This window comes from Oncorhynchus tshawytscha, linkage group LG12 (assembly GCF_018296145.1).
Source record: "Oncorhynchus tshawytscha isolate Ot180627B linkage group LG12, Otsh_v2.0, whole genome shotgun sequence".
Lineage (NCBI taxonomy): Eukaryota > Metazoa > Chordata > Actinopteri > Salmoniformes > Salmonidae > Oncorhynchus > Oncorhynchus tshawytscha.
The window spans coordinates 65,984,213-66,001,785 of NC_056440.1; the positions used below are offsets into that span (position 1 = coordinate 65,984,213).

At 42.5% G+C, this 17,573-nt stretch overlaps 1 protein-coding gene across 3 annotated transcripts in view; it reads right to left on the minus strand.

Annotated features, from left to right (window-relative positions):
• LOC112264199 (centrosome-associated protein CEP250) overlaps positions 1-12,604 on the minus strand; it is a 220,402-nt gene extending 207,798 nt beyond the window's left edge. For 2 of the 3 annotated variants that reach the window (XM_042330937.1, XM_042330939.1), the window contains exons 1-3: positions 12,363-12,603; positions 10,979-11,130; positions 5,457-5,594 (exon numbers count right to left, since the gene is read on the minus strand). In XM_042330937.1, coding sequence (XP_042186871.1) covers positions 5,457-5,594; positions 10,979-11,130; positions 12,363-12,387 — 315 coding nt within the window. In that variant the 5' untranslated portion in view covers positions 12,388-12,603. Of the gene's footprint in view, positions 1-5,456; positions 5,595-10,978; positions 11,131-12,362 lie in introns of all 3 variants that reach the window. The other variant, XM_042330938.1, reaches the window with a different exon arrangement.
• Positions 12,605-17,573: the final 4,969 nt, after the last annotated feature.

Genomic DNA, 17,573 nt, shown 5'->3' on the forward strand with positions numbered 1-17,573 from the left:
TTATATCCCGATATGCAACTGTATAGATTTTTTCCCCATCACTACAGGATACAAAGCAGGCCTAGGCTTTATAGATCCTACAGAACAACAAGGTGATGAGAAAATATATCGTCTACATTACCTTATGTGCTGTATAACTGACTCACACATTGGGAGTCAAGGCTACATTTAAATTAGGTTAATTCCATTCATGCATTTGTGCTTGCAGAACAAAGCAAAACAGTACAATTTTCTCCATTCTCCAACAGCTCTCTGCATTGTCTACTCACGCCATTGTTGTCAAGCCTATTGTAGTGTTGTCACGATACCAGAATTGACTTCGATACCGTTAACAGTAGGGATGCACGATATATCAGTGAACATATTGGAATCGGACGATATTAGCTAAAAATGCCAACGTCGGTATCGGCCGATGTCTAGTTGAAAGCCCTGATGTGCAAAACCAATGTCAAAGCTACAGTGAATAACTATATAACATAGATACATGACGTCTTGACGCCACGTAAAATGTAGCGCTACACGTGCAACACAGCATTCCTAACCTAGCCCACAATGTCTGCTGTGTGGATCGAGCAGTCAGCAAGTCGAGCAGTCATTTGAAAGAGTGAGAGAATTGCAGCGAGACAACTCAAAGGCGAAATCCATTAAATCCAAATCCATTAAAGACAAGATAATGGAAATTATTGCCCTTGACAATCAACTGTTCTCTGTCATGGGTGATGTTGGCTTTTGCCGAATGTTCGAGCACCGGTACACACTACCAAGTGTGCTATTTTTCAGATGTTGCCCTGCCGGAGTTACCCATTTATAGCATCACTGCTATTAGCTTCATGACATACATACTAGCAAGCAAACACCGGCCATGAACAATGTGTTTACAATACCGTGTTGGTAATAAAGCATAATTTATTCGACCTCAACTTCTGGGGTAGCTAGCTTCTGCTTGGTACCTAGCTAGCACCAATACAACCAGCCTGGAAACAATGACCAGTAGAAACTGCAGTCATTTTCATTATTCTTAAAAATTATTTAGAAATCCTTGTGAATAAGTATTAGCTAGGTTGCCACTTGCTGTTCGCCTATTGAAATTTAACTTCAGTTCATGAAAATAAATAGCTAGTCAGCAACTTAACCCTGTTGCCCAAAGCCAACGTTATAAGCAGCCAGCTAGCTTCATCTGGCTCGACCGCACCGGGTTATGTGTTGTGAAGCTAGCCACAATAAGGATTAGGCACAATAGTGGAATTTGCAGTTTGCCTTCAAAATAAATGTATGTCATTGACAGTAATGCAAATGAATACAAATAGTAGAATTATGCCATACTTTTATTTTGAAGGCTAACTGCAAAGTCCACTATTGTGGCTAATCCTTATTGTGGCTAGCTTCACATAGATGGGTCCGACCACCATTAATCAAATAAGAACTGTCATATAAATGAGGGTTATTTTAAATGACACCTAGCTATATAGTTATCTAGCTAACTATAGCTACTGAAACAGATGTGTTATTTGACATGTATCATTTTTGACATGCAAAGACCCAAACGACATTCCATAGAATGGTTGAGAAGGAAATGACTGAACAAATAAACAAAGACACTGCACAGCAAGTAAATGAAAGAAATAGGTTTTGACTATGTTTTACTGGTAATGGGGACATACGTAACTGCCCAAATAACTTTTGTCAGTGTGTGTAACCTTTATTTAACTAGGCAAGTCAGTTAAGAACAAATTCTCATTTACAATGATGGCCTGGACAACGCTGGGCCAATTGTGCGCCGCACTATGGGACTCTCAATCACGGCCGGATGTGATACAGCCTGGATTCGAACAAGGGACTGTAGTGACGCCTCTTGCACGGAGAAGCAGTGCCTTAGACCGCTGTGTCCATGTGTGTGTGTTAACTATTTAACTGTACTAGAATGCTTAAAGGGCCGCTAAAATTGTAGATATCGGTTATCGGCATAGGTTTTTTTTGGCAAGGAAAATATTGGATATCGGTATCGGGCAAAAATGTCATATCGGTGCATCACTAGTTACCAGGTTTAGTATAACAATACTCCATACCAAAACTCAGCTACTGCTCAGTTCAATCGTTGGGAAACTTTTGAGTACAATATCATTACATTACAGCCACGTATGATTTAATTAATCAATTATACAATCAATTTGAATTTGTTTCTAGCAATCTAACTACATAATAGTAATCATTCATTTGAATGGTAAATCTCTATTAATAAACTGGGTAAATCAAGATGTAGCTTTATCTACAATATAGGTGAATTCCTATTCAACAGGAGTGTGTGCATGCATTGAGTTATTGTGCTTGTTTTTGCTAATTTCATGGGGCTACAGACAATCTTATTGTTTTGTACTTAACAACATTTGCAAGTAGCTTCTTTTATAAAAAATGTGCGCTCTCTTTAACCAGTAATGACTTCATTCATTCATGAGCCAAAAGGCAATAGATCATCTTTACAAGAGACGTGAGAGACCGAATACGTGAATGAATAAAGTTTAGTGGCAATCAGCATATTTTGCATTGTGATTCACATATTAACCCAAACAAAGCACTAGCGTAGTGAATTGATGTTAGCTTTAGCTGTTAGCTAGTAAGGAAAGCTAGCCTACAAATCTGGAAGCTACCGGTACCTTCTTGCATTGTAAAGTGTTCTAGCCTGTTTGGACATTGTTTTGCAAACAGTAATGAACAATTTCTACATGCTGTATCGCATTATTCAAGTGTGTTAACTTCTGTGCAGCATGAGTGGGGACCTAACATGATGCAGCTCAGACTGCCAGTGCAGGCTAAGTGGAACAGGCAAGGCGGGGTGCGCGCCTCGCGTTATAAGGGGATATCGGCTGCCGCTGTGAGACACATTTTGACAAAAGTACCGAAAGTAACAACACCATTTTTCATGATCTAGTATCGAAAAAGTACAAAAGTTTTGGTATACAGGCAACACTAGCCTCTTGCCTTGAAGAGTTTGAGATGGAAGAAACTCAAAGCTTTGTGCAACTGAAAACCAATTATGAGGGAAATGTCTCCAGTGTAAAAACTTACGCTACTCTCAAAGACAATAATAAACCTTTTTAAAAGGCTTTATACTATACCAGCATACCTTTAAGTGTGAAAAAGCATAAGAGGCACAAAGGCTACAGGACACTGTACTCTGTACCTACATTGTACTACACATTTTGTATCTATGTTTGAGCTTCAATAGATTTAAAAGATTGCCACAAGCATATTATTCTTCTAGCATGAAAGCAAAAAAAGTTTGCAACTTCAAGGCTGTCCATCTTCATGAAAAAATGTGGGGGTTTTATTTGCGTGCGTGCGTGCGTGTGTGCGTGTGTGCGTGTGGCACCTGTCCTTCAGAGTAGCAGTGTGTTTCTTCCCTGCCAGCTGCCCTGGTCTGGCCAGCATGGAGCGGAGTGCTGAGTGATAGACTGATCGATGGGCAGCCTAATCAGCCAGCTTAACTCTAATACCCTGGACAGGTCCACATCATTATCATATCAGGCTCCACACATTTCAAGGTGACAAGGAAGAGGCAAAAGATTAAAGCCAATCTTGAAAAGAGGCGCCACAACTTTTAAAATGCTGACCAAGACAGGCTAGGTTTTATCTGGTAGTAGAGAAAGAAAGGAGGCTGAAGGAAGTGACAAAACAATACAGTGAAAACAGATGAGGAACTCTATCAGTTAAAATGATTCTGTGCTAGTGAGCACATGGCTTATCAGTGGCTTTGTTGTGGCACGAGCTCTAACCTACCTCAAACCACCTCCGTCAGCCAGCTCTCCCCCCAGCCTGGTCCTAGACTCATAGCAGCCCTTACTGGCTATCTATTAAGGTAAGCGTTTGTTTAACTCCACACACATTTGGGGGCGCTGGGGGAACTCTTAGAAATCATCTATAAACTCCTTTAAACAAACTGTTTACAGGCCATAAATGACGCATAAAAGAAGAAACAGGTTTGAGGTTGGAGCTGAGGCTTGTGGTGGTGGTGTCTGCACACACTTCACTCGATTATCTTCAACACACACACATACCCCCGATCTGTGATTGATTCACAAAGGAGGACCACAATACATGCATTCCACACTTTAAAACCAGCCAAAATGACAGACACATTCATGAGAAATGTTGACTAACTGCACAACAACAAAAAGACATTCCAATGCCAAGAACAACCTGGCACCAATTAAGCTCTAGCTTTAGAAAGCACTGCCAATTCAAACCCAACAGGCAAACACAGTATGTGCTACATTCAGTATTGTGTAATGACATTGAGTTTCTTTCCAGCATGTTCAAATAATATACAACAGTGCATGTAAGCTCTACGCGCTTATCTTCAGTGTGCTGCTATAATGAATGCGTAGACCGATTCGTTTAGGGTTTAATAAGTAATGCTGCCTGTTGAAGGTCAACCACATTCCATTCCTGTGAAGATGAAATGACTGAAAGGTCTGGGGCAGTCAGCTACACAGAGAGACAAAGAGAACGTTGACTTGGCCAACAGGCACACCCTTTCCCAAACTCTGCCTGGGCTTATTTTAACAATCCAATACAAAAACAGTCATTTACCTTTTTTCTTATTGTCCTAGTTCATAATTCCCCATTACTCAATTACTGTCAGCTTCCTTTACAGCGCAGGATAGAGTCTACAGGGAAATGGAGGGGATACCAATTTCTACAAAAGCAACTTTCTGTTCACCAAAATTGCCGCTCTCATTATACTGTTCATGGGAGAAATGTGAAAGTGCTCAAACCAAAGGTTTTTGAGGCATGAAACCTGATTAATAAGCTGTGATACAGATGCCTCCATGACAATTTCACCTGTAATGAAGACCATGTGGTTAGCAGCTCCAGTGTCGACCCCGAGGCCCAGCTACAGTGAATACGGCTGATTTTGCATGAAAAGCCCAGTTAATAACATTTGGGGGAAATCTCAACAATCGTTCAGCGCAGGAACAAGTTCAGCAATACATGGGCCTGAGAGTAAATCAATCTTAAATTGATTAGCTGTTCCCAGTGAAAGACTCAGATGAGGTTGTTTCCCCCTACCTTGTTCTGAACTCACCTGCAAGCCCACTGATGGCCGAGCTCCAGGCTTATTCTATGAGCCTTGACAATCCATATCCATACACACAGTCAGCTGTCTATATATTTATGAATGTGAATGTGACTTTCCCCATAGTCAGTGTAACCCTGAACTTAGCAGCCACCACTCCCCATCATCATTAATGCTTAAGATGGCTAACAAGCCCACTGTCAACAGCTTCCAGGCTAATCGTCATGTCAATCAATGGCGGGTGTGAGGCGGGCTTTTAGAGGGTCCCTGGGGTGGCTGCTTAGAGCACGCTCAGTTTAACACAGCAGCGCACTGAGGGTGTAAACAGAGAAGGATATAGACTTCTGGATTGACTAGCTGATCAATGCCATTGATCACTCACCTCCAGCTCTTTGTGTAGGCTGGCTGTTCTCCCCTCCACCGCCCGGCCCTCCGCCTCCTCAGCCTCCAGCGCCTGGATCAGAACCTCATTCTGCTCACTCAGGTCCCGCACAAACGACTGTAGCACGCCCACCTTGCTCTAGAGGGAGACAGAGAAGAGGGGCACAGCAGACATGACCTTTGTTAGGTGTTTATTGGAATATCAACACTGAAATGGATTGCTGCTGCCCACCTTCACTCAGTGTTATGGAGGGAGGACTGAGTGACCAGTTGGAATTAAAACAAATCCATTCAGAAAAATACAGCATATTCTCAAGCATCACTTTGTATGAATACAGCAAAGGAAGCAGTGATGGTTGGAGAAAGTTTGAAAGTAGGTAGGTAAAGTCAGGTAGGCAAAGTCAGGTAGGTATTTGAGGGAGACAGAGACAACTCTTCTCGCTTGCTGTTGTGTCCTTTCCTGTCCCGCCCCCATCCCCTCTCTGACAGATAGCCCCTCTGATCATAAAGCAGGACATGCAGGGGGTGTTCGGGCCAAACCCATCAGATGACATCCAACCCCCCCCCCATATTAGAGCTCTGCTAACACCAGGGGTACTATTAGTCATATGCCACCTTTGATCTAACATGGCATCTTCACAGCCCAGACACATGGATGCTCTGACACTAACTCTTATGCAGGAACATGCCGACTATCTGCAGAACAGCCCAGACAGTTTGGACCCAGATTATAATTTAGTGCGGGATGGACACATAGGAATTATTACGGCTCTGTCGGCCGTCAGGTAGAAATGGAGATAAATGCTCCATCAGACTGAAGGGTATTTGCTTTTCAAAGCCTCTTTTATAGGAGTGGAGATGGAGGTGAAGTGGAAGTGACAAGTGCCCCGCCTCACTTAAACAGAACACAAACAGGTGGGTTTGATGCTGCCCTGATGCAAAGCCCAGCCCACCAGCTCAATCAGCCCGTGGTGATGGGCACTGGCAGCACACACCCAGTGAACTGAGGGCCGTACATGGAAAGGCCCTCCCCCTTCAAACACTAGGCTAATTCTCTAGCCCCAAAGACGCATGTGGGAGTCCTTACTGTGACTAATAGATGAGAGGAGCAGCATTAGGTTCCTTGAGAGTACCAACATGGGTCCTGCCAACATCAAAGGTTCCCCTTTCTGTTAAGTAATTCTTCCCTCAGTTTGAAAGAATGAGAAGACGAGAGTCTGGCAGGGGGGAGGAGGGTGAGAGTGTGAGGGAAGGTAGGGCAGGAGGGGTGAGAAAGAGGGGGAGAAAATGAGAAAGAGAGAATATATTTTAGGTGTATAATCCTGCTTCCCAGCTGTGAGCAATTTTACAAAACAAATCTCCTGGCCATGAGGAAGATAATGCAAACCTCATAATGACACAAATAATAATCCAATAACACCAATAGCCAGCCACCCAGCTGCATCCAGGACAGCGGCTGGCTATCTCGGCCACCACACAGCCTCACCACATTCAAATTCATATTGGATTTTTATTCTTTCACCTTTCTCAAAGCATCCATTTCAGACGGCATGAAAAAGTAATATTCCAGCAATAAGGCTTGATTTACACCCCTTCCATGTTCCCCCTCTTCCTTTTTTATTTGATCATTTAGCCAGGATCGTATAACTGTATATCAGACACAAATGAAATCAGCTCCCTTGCACATTAAGGCCATGTCTTGCTGCAGCTAACATCCACTGCAACCCAGCCAACCAGCTCCACAGCAAGCCAAGGGCAGTGTCCCATTCATTTTCAGGCCCATTTCCTCCTATGATTAGGCGATCAATCAATCCCAGCCTTCAATCTCATCAAGCAGACGGGATTATCTTCCCATCTCCCCTCTCTCCCTCTCTCCACTCAGTCAAACACTCCCCTCCCTCCCTCACACACGGCAGCACATTAACATCAGATCAAGTATCACCCAAAGCACGCCGTCTGCCACATCAGCCCACCACAAACAGACAGTTCTTCATCACACCCTTCTCTCAACATCTCCTCTGTCTCCTAAGGAGTGAGCACACACACACACACATTTCATTTTTAGAAGCATCAGGATCCCTGTGGATTGACAGGGAGTGCGGCCTTTGCTAAAGCAGTCTTTTCAAGGATTTCACTTACACACTCCCTCTCCAAACCCCCATCTTCCTTGAGAAGATATTGAATGGATGGCATCGCTCAACACCACTGGATCATAACTGCACTTGTGAGACATAGTAATAAATCATTTATTTTCTTAAATGTGGAAGAAGTCACATCACACAATGTCCAGTAAAGCCAAAGACCTCACATAGCTCCTCTCTGTTATTCCCTGCAGATGGAACACCGTAGGTAACAGATTAGGATTAGCTGTGAGGTTTGGAGTGTTAGAATAAATTGATCAAGCCTGGGCTTGTCCTTCTATTGGTCAAAGAGAAACCTCATATCGCCAACATGCTTGTGTACCCACAATGCACTGGGGAGCAGCTCGACTCTTCAGTCTCTGTCAGGTTAAGAGATGTTACTCGATAAAAGCATGGTGACTGAGGTCTTTGTGGTAGGAAAGGGGGAGGAGGGGATCTTTTTTACAATGTGGACCACTGTTTACACTCCCTAAATGGTGGCTAAAACGGTCACTTGTAAACAGCAGAATGCCATTAAACTGGGTCCACTCAGGGCTGTTGGGGCTTCTCAACACGGCCAGATAAATGGCCCACTGGGACCAGGGACTGGGAGGGGATATAAGGTCCAAGAGACACCTCCACACACATACTGGTACTGAGGCAGAGAGCAGGGTACAGTCTACAACCCATCAATAATGGTCCTTACAGGCCATGGGTCTACTCTAGGCTTCCAGAGCATTTGGAAAGAGGTCAAGGGCATTTTGGAAATGTTACAGCCTTATTCTAAAATTGATTAAACTGTTTTTTTCCCTCATCAATCAACACACAATACCCCATAATGACAGAGCAAAAACAGGTTTTTAGATTATATATATATATATATACACATTTATGGAAATATCACATAAGTACTCAGACCCTTTACTCAGTACTTTGCTGAAGCAACTTTGGCAGCGATTACACCCTTGAGTCTCCTTGTGTATGACGATACAAGCTTGGCACACCTGTATTTGGGGATTTTCTCCCATTCTTATCTGCAGATCCTCTCAAGCTCTGTCAGGTTGGATGGGGAGTGTCGCTGCACAGCTACTTTCAGGTCTCTCCAGAGATGTTCGATCGGGTTCAAATCCGGGCTCTGGCTGGGCCACACAAGGACATTCAGAGACTTCTCCCGAAGCCACTCCTGCGTTGTCTTGGCTGTGTCCGTAGGGTCATTGTCCAAAGGAAGGTGAACCTTCGCCCCAGTCCGAGGTCCTGAGCAGGTTTTCAAGGATCTCTCTGTACTTTGCTCCATTCATCTTTCCCTTGATCCTGACTAGTCTCCCAGTCCCTGCCACTGAAAAACATCCCCACAGCATGATGCTGCCACCACCATGCTTCACCATAGGGATGGTGCCAGGTTTCCTCCAGACGTAACGCTTGGCATTCAGGCCAAAGAGTTCAATATTGGTTTCATCAGACCAGAGAATCTTGTTTCTCATGGTCTGTAAATCCTTTAGGTGCCTTGTGGCAAACTCCAAGCAGGCTGTCATGTGCTTTTTACTGAGGAGTGGCTTCTGTCTGGCCACTCTACCATAAAGTCCTGATTGGTGGAGTGCTGCAGAGATGGTTGTCCTTCTGGAAGGCTTGACTGGGCGGCCAGCTCTAGGACGTCTTGGTGGTTCCAAACTTCTTCCATTTAAGAATGATGGAGACCACTGTGTTCTTGGGGACCTTCAATGCTAGATACATATGTTGGTACCCTTCCCCAGATCTGTGCCTCGACACTGTCTCTGAGCTCTACGGACAATTCCTCTGACCTAATGGCTTGGATTTTGCTCAGACATACACTGTCAACTGGGTGACCTTGTATAGACACATGTGTGCCTTTCCAAATCATGTCCAATCAATTGAATTTACGTCAGGTGGACTCGAATCAAGTTGTAGAAGCATCTCAAGGATGATCAATGGAAACAGGATGCACCTGAGCTCAATTTCGAGACTCAAAGCAAAGGGCCTGAATACTTACGTAAATACGTTTTTGTGTTTTTTATTTTTAATAAATGTGCAAAAATGTCTAAAAACCTGCTTTCACTTTGTCATTATTGGGCATTGTGTGTAGATTGATGAGGGGGAAAAAAATATTAAATACATTTTTGAATAAGGCTGTAACGTAACAAAATGTGGAAAAAGTCAAGGGGTCTGAATACTTTCCCAATGCACTGTATGTACTACAGAATAAGTTAAACATTTTTGAACTTACAGAACTGGAGAGAGCTCATTTTGAAAATACCTAAATGAGTTTGACATACCCCTCTGATGGTAATTATCAAGTAAATTAGATAGTGTATGCTATGTAATTTAATTAAACTCTTAGCTCCCTGCTTTCAAAACACTATTATAGGATAGGCAATAGAGATGTTGATATACTGTACTAGTCCTTCTTTGAACCCTTGACAAGAGAGTTCTAAAAGGCTTGTTTTGTGTTTCCAGACCCGAGGCTGTCAGAGGCCGTGTGAATCAAACAGGATTTCCCCAAACCGAGGATAAATGCAGTTAAAATGAGTGGCTGTATTGTTTCCAAACTCTGCCATTGCTTTGTCTTGGAGAGGATACTTCTGAGAGAAGGAGCTTTCCTCTGGTGAGTAGAGTCAAAGAGACAGCCTTGGCTCACTAAAACTTTCATCAGCCGTCATCAAGCCCAGTCCTCAAGGTGTGCAGCCACCCCCCCAGCCACACAGCCAACCCCATCCCATAGCAACTGACATGACATGCACAGAGGGAGAGAGAGAGCAGCGGAATTGTCTCATCCTCATCGCTTTCATCATTCTTTAGTGGAGATGAATATGAAAAATAGCACATCTTTAAATGTTGAGGAGAAGAAAAATGAATTAGTAATAGACTTACAAGGACTAAGAGCATGCACATGTAGGGAAATTTATTCCACTTTTACTGATGAGCTGGCTAAAAGGCACTGGCTAAAAGGTACATTTTCCCGAGATGTAAAGATATTCAATAAAAGCCACTTAATGGGATAGTTAAAAAAATAACCCAAAAAGCTTTTTGATGTAAAGACAGTAATTCTCTTAACAACATTGATCAACCTGTCATGCTTTCATTATGGCACTATACCTTTTAGCAGCCATGCGCTAGGCTAATAGCATTACAAGTCTCTAAAACACCAAGTTTCCTCCCTGCCCTTGTCAGGCCCAGTCTGTTGTCCCTCCTCAGACTTCACATGCAGGGCCAGCAGACACAGACGCCATAAAAGGCCTGTCACTAAGTGTCTGCATCATAATGTAGGCCTAACCATTTTCTAGTTTATTCTCATACATATGCATCACATTGCTAGATCAGTTCATTAGTGGAAATAACACACTTGCCCGAGCACATCCAAGGAGTGTCACCGCCATTACCAGTTTACCTGCAGAGCCTCCTCCCGGCTGTCATCCGATTGGTCAATGCGTCGAAGGCGCTCGTGGTAAAGGGTCCGGAATTCCACAAGGAGTTTCTGAATCTCAGCAGGCCGCTGAGTCTCTCTGGAGTAGCCATGATCCCCTAAGCCAGACCGGTAATCTATCAACACAAATAAACACATATTACCATGAACACAACTGATGCATGGACACCATGTCTCACAATGACAAACCTTTAACTAAAACTGAAAATTGTGACATTGCCTACAGTACTATGTATAGAGAGACGCCGGAAAAAAAACAGTGATGAGATTTCAGACGGGGATCGGTGTCTGAGCTGGCCACTGATGCTCGTCAGCTACTCTCATAGGGACTGTGACTGTCCAGAAGTGCAGCAGCCCACACAATAAATGGCTTTAATAACATACCTGAATCCTCAGGTGCGTAAAGCCCTTGTTTTTCACTTCATCATTTTTAATTATGTGCTGAAAAAACCTACCCAGAGTCCCTTGCTTCAGACCACAATGCCTTGTTATATTCTCTCTAACAGAAGTAATTAATCTAGGGAGCATAGCAGCATAGTCTCCCTTTGAGGAGCGGCCTATAAAACACATTTCACTCCAACAACTAATAAGTTAGAACAATGGCAGATAAAGAGAAACTGTGCACCAAAGGAGCAGGTGAGATTTGGGGCAAAGAACAACTGAAAAAAACTCAGAGGTTTAAAACAACTCTATTTGTGGGTATGTGTGAGTGAGCTGCATCAAAATCTTCTGACATTATGGAAAGGAATATAAGTAATGAAAAAAGAAATGAGAATAAATCATATCTTGCTGCAGAGTAGCCTTGACCTGGAGGATGATCTTGATAGAGGTGGTGCTGTCCATTTAATTCATATTGATGTTTACACAACACCACCACCAATCTTCCTTATCTCACTTCTGACCAAGTCATATTCTGGATTAGATTGAACCAACTCCAGATCGAGATGGAGAGAAAGCAAAACGAGAGCATTGAGAAAGATAGAAAATATCCCTTTAAAGGGAGGTTTAGCCACACGTTTGTATAACATGTTTAGTTAATTAAAAATTCAGGCTAATGCATTTAAATTACATTTAGAACTAGCTAACCCCACAAACAGCAGGCACCTATCTGAGGCACAACCTTCATTACAAATCTGACAAACAGTGACAAGTGTTTTCCAGGATATGGCTATAAACCCACAGGCAGTATCAACTTCTTGAAAGACTACGAGGTCACCTAATTTTGATGGTCAAATAGGTAACGTTAGCTTATATCTAGATAATTATTTGGCTAATTCCGTTAGCTGGCTAGCTAACATCAACAGAGTTAGTTGTGTTGTCTTCATAATATCTAACGTTAGCTAGCTACCTGTTGCACTCCGGCTGCTTATCATTTCATTCGGTTTCGGGTATGCCAAGTGGCTTTATGAGGCGCCTTGCACAGATTTAATCAACCTCATGTCGTTCAGCAAGTGAAAGTCTCCCTTCTTCTTTGCATTATAAATGCAATGGTAAACTTATGATCCGTTTTTATCCGCTGTCACCACATTCTAAGGTTACCCGCCTGGAAGCCCCCATCTCCCGCTTCTGCACCTGCACATCCTGTCAGTTCCACTTCCAACAGAGATACTAGCCAATCGGGCAATGATTTTGCGTAGCGCGTTGTCTTTAGAACCAATCACAGTGTACACATTGCCACGAAGAGGCGTGAACCAGTGTTTGTTTTGGGAGTGAATGTCCCAGATTTCCATGGAAACTTGCACAGCTAACTAGCGGTTTGGTTGTGAATAACGTACATTACTGTCCCTTGGACTGTCCTCTTTGTTGTCCTTTGTCGTTTGGGACTAGCAGATGCAAATATCATTTGAGTGTGACAACCTTTGTTGGCAGTGATGAATTAAGGTAAAACGATTTGTTTTAGTGACAGTCACACATGTATAATGCAAAATGCAATATTAAAAGCAATAAAAACGAAATGACTGTCTCTTCCAGATTCCTCTATAGGCTGCTACTGTACCTGTACTACTGTACAGATCAGAAAGTGGAAGGTCCAGATTGTGTGTTATTATAATTGTTTTACTTGCACCTTATTCCAGGTATGGTCACTTGGCCTCTTTCTGTCTGGCCCTTACAACTGAAAATAGCCCATGTGGTCTGATGTTCTCATAACATTCTGCCTGCACAGTGGTTTCATCTCCTTGGAACCTCTTTTCATTGCAAATATAGGACACTTTATTGAAATTGAATTTCCAAAGGTCCTTTGTTTTATGAAGAATAGAAAGTAATGGGTAGAATATATTGATAGTTATATGCTGCTCCTCTCTGCTCAGTAAGCTTGGAATGTGTTCATGTTGAGAATCATAAGGCAAAGCGTGCTGAAAGCCGCATGATTGCTATATTACTCGATTATTGACTTGAAAATTGCCTTCCCTCTATTCCTGTTTATTATGAGCATATTTGTTTCCTGCCTTAAACTCCATGGCCTAAAACGGCTATCAGGGTGCATGATGAATAAGAGATACTGAAACTGATTGCTAACAATATTATTTCTTATAATGTGCTGTGAACTGCAGAGCTTCTGAGCCTCATAAATATTTATAAGACCCTGTGTCACAACGGGAACTGGACAAATTGTTAAAATCTGCTTGCCCTGGGGAAACTGTTTAATTCACAAAGACAATATTGCATGCCTGTGAGATCTCTGTTTTGCTAATGCAGTGCAACACAAACCAATAAAAAGCTGCTTGCAAATCACATTCATCCATAACCTTTCCTGATAATCTCAAAGGAAATTGTACACACACCTTGTTGTTCTCCCTATTCTGTGCATATCATGACACTATTCATTGTATTTATCAATTTCCAGTTCTTATTAATTTTCTGCATATGCAGTAAATGTTCTGGTTGGATAAATAGCCAGTGTATGAAGGTTAGATTGATTATCACCAGTCCAAGAGAGACAGGCTTTAATCACTTCACAGTAGACTATTGAATGCTGTGAAACATAATCACCTGCAGAGTTTAGTGGATTGTGTAACAACAAGTTCGGATTAGGCTGATGCCTCGGAGCCTGGAATTTGTGCAAATTTGTGAGATTCAATAAAAGCCTTTCCTTATTTTTCATTTTTTGAAATAATCACCTTTGACATTGCAACATCTTGTCAATATTCTTGAGCAGGAATCTAGTGGAAGTACTGCATGAAAATAGGTCTATGTGTTGACAGCTTTAGTTAAAAGTGTCTTGTGTTTTTAGGTTGACGTACTGTAGTTTACCTTGTGTTGTTGCCTTGTGCCATCTCTGTTCTTGGTGATAATAGCATTGTGTCTCTCATTTTGGATATCACCAGGGTTTGAATGGGAATTCAGAGGTGGAGGAGCCATATTTGGCATATGCCAAGATTAGGGTTAGGGTGATGCGACACTCTTAGAAAAAGGTGCTATCTAGAACCTAAAAGGGTTATTTGGCAGTCCCCATAGGAGAACCCTTTGAAGAACCCTTGATGGTTCCAGGTAGAACCCTTTTCTTTCCAAGTAGAACCGGGTTCGATCCCAGGCTGTGTCGTGACCGGGAGACCCATGAGGCGGTGCACAATTGGCCCAGCGTAGTCCGGATTAGGGCAGGGTTTGGCCGGCTGGGATTTCCTTGTCCCATCGTGCTCTAGCAACTCCTTGTGGCGCCTGCAAGGTGACTTCAGTTGCCAGCTGGACGGTGTTTCCTCTGACACATTGATGTGTCTGGCCTCCGGGTTAAGCGAGCAGTGTGTCAAGAAGCAGTGCGGCTTGGCAGGGTTGTGTTTTGAAGTACGCAAGGCTCTTGACCTTCACCTCTCCTGAATCCGTAGGGGAGTTGCAGCGATGGGACAAGACTGTAACTACCAATTGGGGAGAAAAAGGAGTAAAAGTTTTTTAAAAGAACACACTATTTTGCAAAGATCTACAGTAGCCTCAACAGCACTCTGTAGGGTAGGACCATGATGTGGCCGGAGGACAGATAGTTTCTGTCCTCCTCTGTGTACATTGACTACAATACAAAACCTAGGAGGCTCATGGTTCTCACCCCCTTCCATAGACTTACACATTAATTATGACAACTTCCGGAGGTCGTCCTCCAGGCTATCAGAGCTCTTGCAGCATGAACTGAAATGTTGTCCACCAAATGAAAGGATCAGAGAATTAATCTCATCCTAAAACCATAAGCTACAGCTAGCTAGGACTGCAGTGTATGAAATGTGGTGAGTAGTTGAGAATAAACAGATCTCTATGGTCAGGGCGTGACAAGCGGTTTGGCTTGGAAAGGTTTTTTCGCCTGGTCACATACAGTGTTTGCATTGAAGTCCACAAGTGAAGGGAAGAGGTGAGAGGAGGAGAGCGCATAGATGCAAGAAGGAATACAACGTGGCTGCTATAATGTGATCTGTGTTTACTCGTGATCAGGGGTGTATTCATTCTGCCGATTCTTTTGAAAAAAAAAATCTTAAACGTAAGCAAACAGAACAAAACAGGGATAAACATACCTTCATTTGTCCAATCTAAACTCTTGTTTGCAACTGTTGGACTAATGATTACATCCTATATCAGCTAGATGCAGGCAAGCGTGTGGAAGGCGATATTGAATGTCACTGTCTGTCACCTGATATTTGTCTCTCCACCTGTGTGTACCTACGTTGCAAACTTTAATTAATATGCTTGGTTGTAGGAACCTCATGATGGGTTTAGTGAAAATTTGAGTATCATGTAGTAGCCCAATGCCTCGCAAAGAAGGGCACCTATTGGCAGACACAGAAAATCTCTTTGAGCATGGTGAAGACTTTGGATGGTGTATCAATACACCCAATTACTACAAAGATAGATGTTCTTTCTAACTCAGTTGCCGAAGGGAAAGGAAACCGCTCAGGGATTTAACCATGAGGCCAATGGTGACTTTAAAACACTTACAAAGTTTAATGGCTGTGATAGGAGAAAACTGAGGATGGATCAACAATATTGTAGATACTCCACAATACTAACCTAATTAACAGAGCGAAAAGAAGGAAGCCTGTACAGAATAAAAATATTCAAAAACATGCATCCTTTTTGCAACAAATCACTAAGGTAAAACATTCCAACAATGTGGCAAAGCAGATAACTTTTTGTCCTGAATACAGAGTGTTATGATTGGGGCAAATCCAATACAACACATTACTGAGTACCACTCTGCATATTTTCAAGCATAGTGGTGGCTGCATCATGTTATGGGTATACTTGCAATCTTTATGGACTGGGGAGTTTTTCAGGATAAAAATAAACGGAATGGAGCTAAGAACAGGCAAAATCCTTAAAACGATTATATCCTTGTATGAGCAACCCTTTAAGTATAAAGGGCACGACCTGTTTAGCGAATAACACAAAGCCCAAAACAGAGGTGTGTGTATATAGGAAACTGTTTCCACAACAAGTTTTCTACAAACATCCTTATCAGACTCCTGTTCAGAAACCTGCTAATTTATTCTTACCTTAGAGGAAAACCTGATTCAGTCTGCTCTCCGCCAGACACTGGAAGATTAATTCCCCTTTCAGCAGGACAATAACCTAAAACACAAGGCCAAATGTACACTGGAGTTGCTTACCAAGACGACATTGAATGTTCCTGAGTGGCCGAGTTACAGTTTTCACTTAAATCGTCTTGAAAATCTATGGCAGGACTTAAAAATGTCTGTCTAGCAATGATCAACAACCAACTTGACAGAGCTTGAAGTATTTTTAAAAGAATAATGTGCAAATATTGTACAATTCAGGTCTGCAAAGTTCTTAGACACTTACCCAGAGACTCACAGCTGTAATCGCTGCCGAAGGTGATTCTAACATGTATTGACTCAGGGATGTGAATTTCTGTGTTTCATTTTCAATAAATTTGTAAACATTTCAACCCTAACCCTAGCATCAACCCTAATCATAGGTTTATGTCAACCTAAACCCTAACGTTGATTTATCATACTTTTCTCCTTGGACCTGTAAGTGCTGGAGCCTAGTTCTCTCTTTGACCCAAGTTGCAGGAGCCTGGCTCCAGCTAGCTCCTGCACAATTTAAAAACTGAATATCACTCCAAAATAAATGAGACCTTGGCATATGACGAATGCTGTGGTTTCCATTTCTTCTGAGTTCCCTGTTGTCGATTAGGGCTGAAAGCTAAAATGAAGTAATCAGTTATATCTGAAAATGAAGTAACAAGGAATGCGCTCCTAAGGGTCAGTGGGATTTTTCTGGGCAATGAATGTGGACACGCAGGCCCAGTGACTCACAAGCCAACCACGACTTGGCTACATCTTTGTTACAAACGGAGATTATTACAAAGATGTCCCTTGGCAACTCATTATACCATCAGCTCAGGCCATTTTCTCCCCCAGTCTTTAATTAAATTTGAATTATTACAAAAATAAAGAAGAATCAACAGCTACATGGCTGCCAGCAAGTCTTGTATTGCGCCAGAAGGCAGGTGCCTTATCTTTTTAATTTGTCTGTTTTTTTCTGTCCATCTCTACAGCTCATTTTTATGCTCAGTATCATTTGCCATGTCTCTCCACACTTTTCTCTTGTCCGAAGC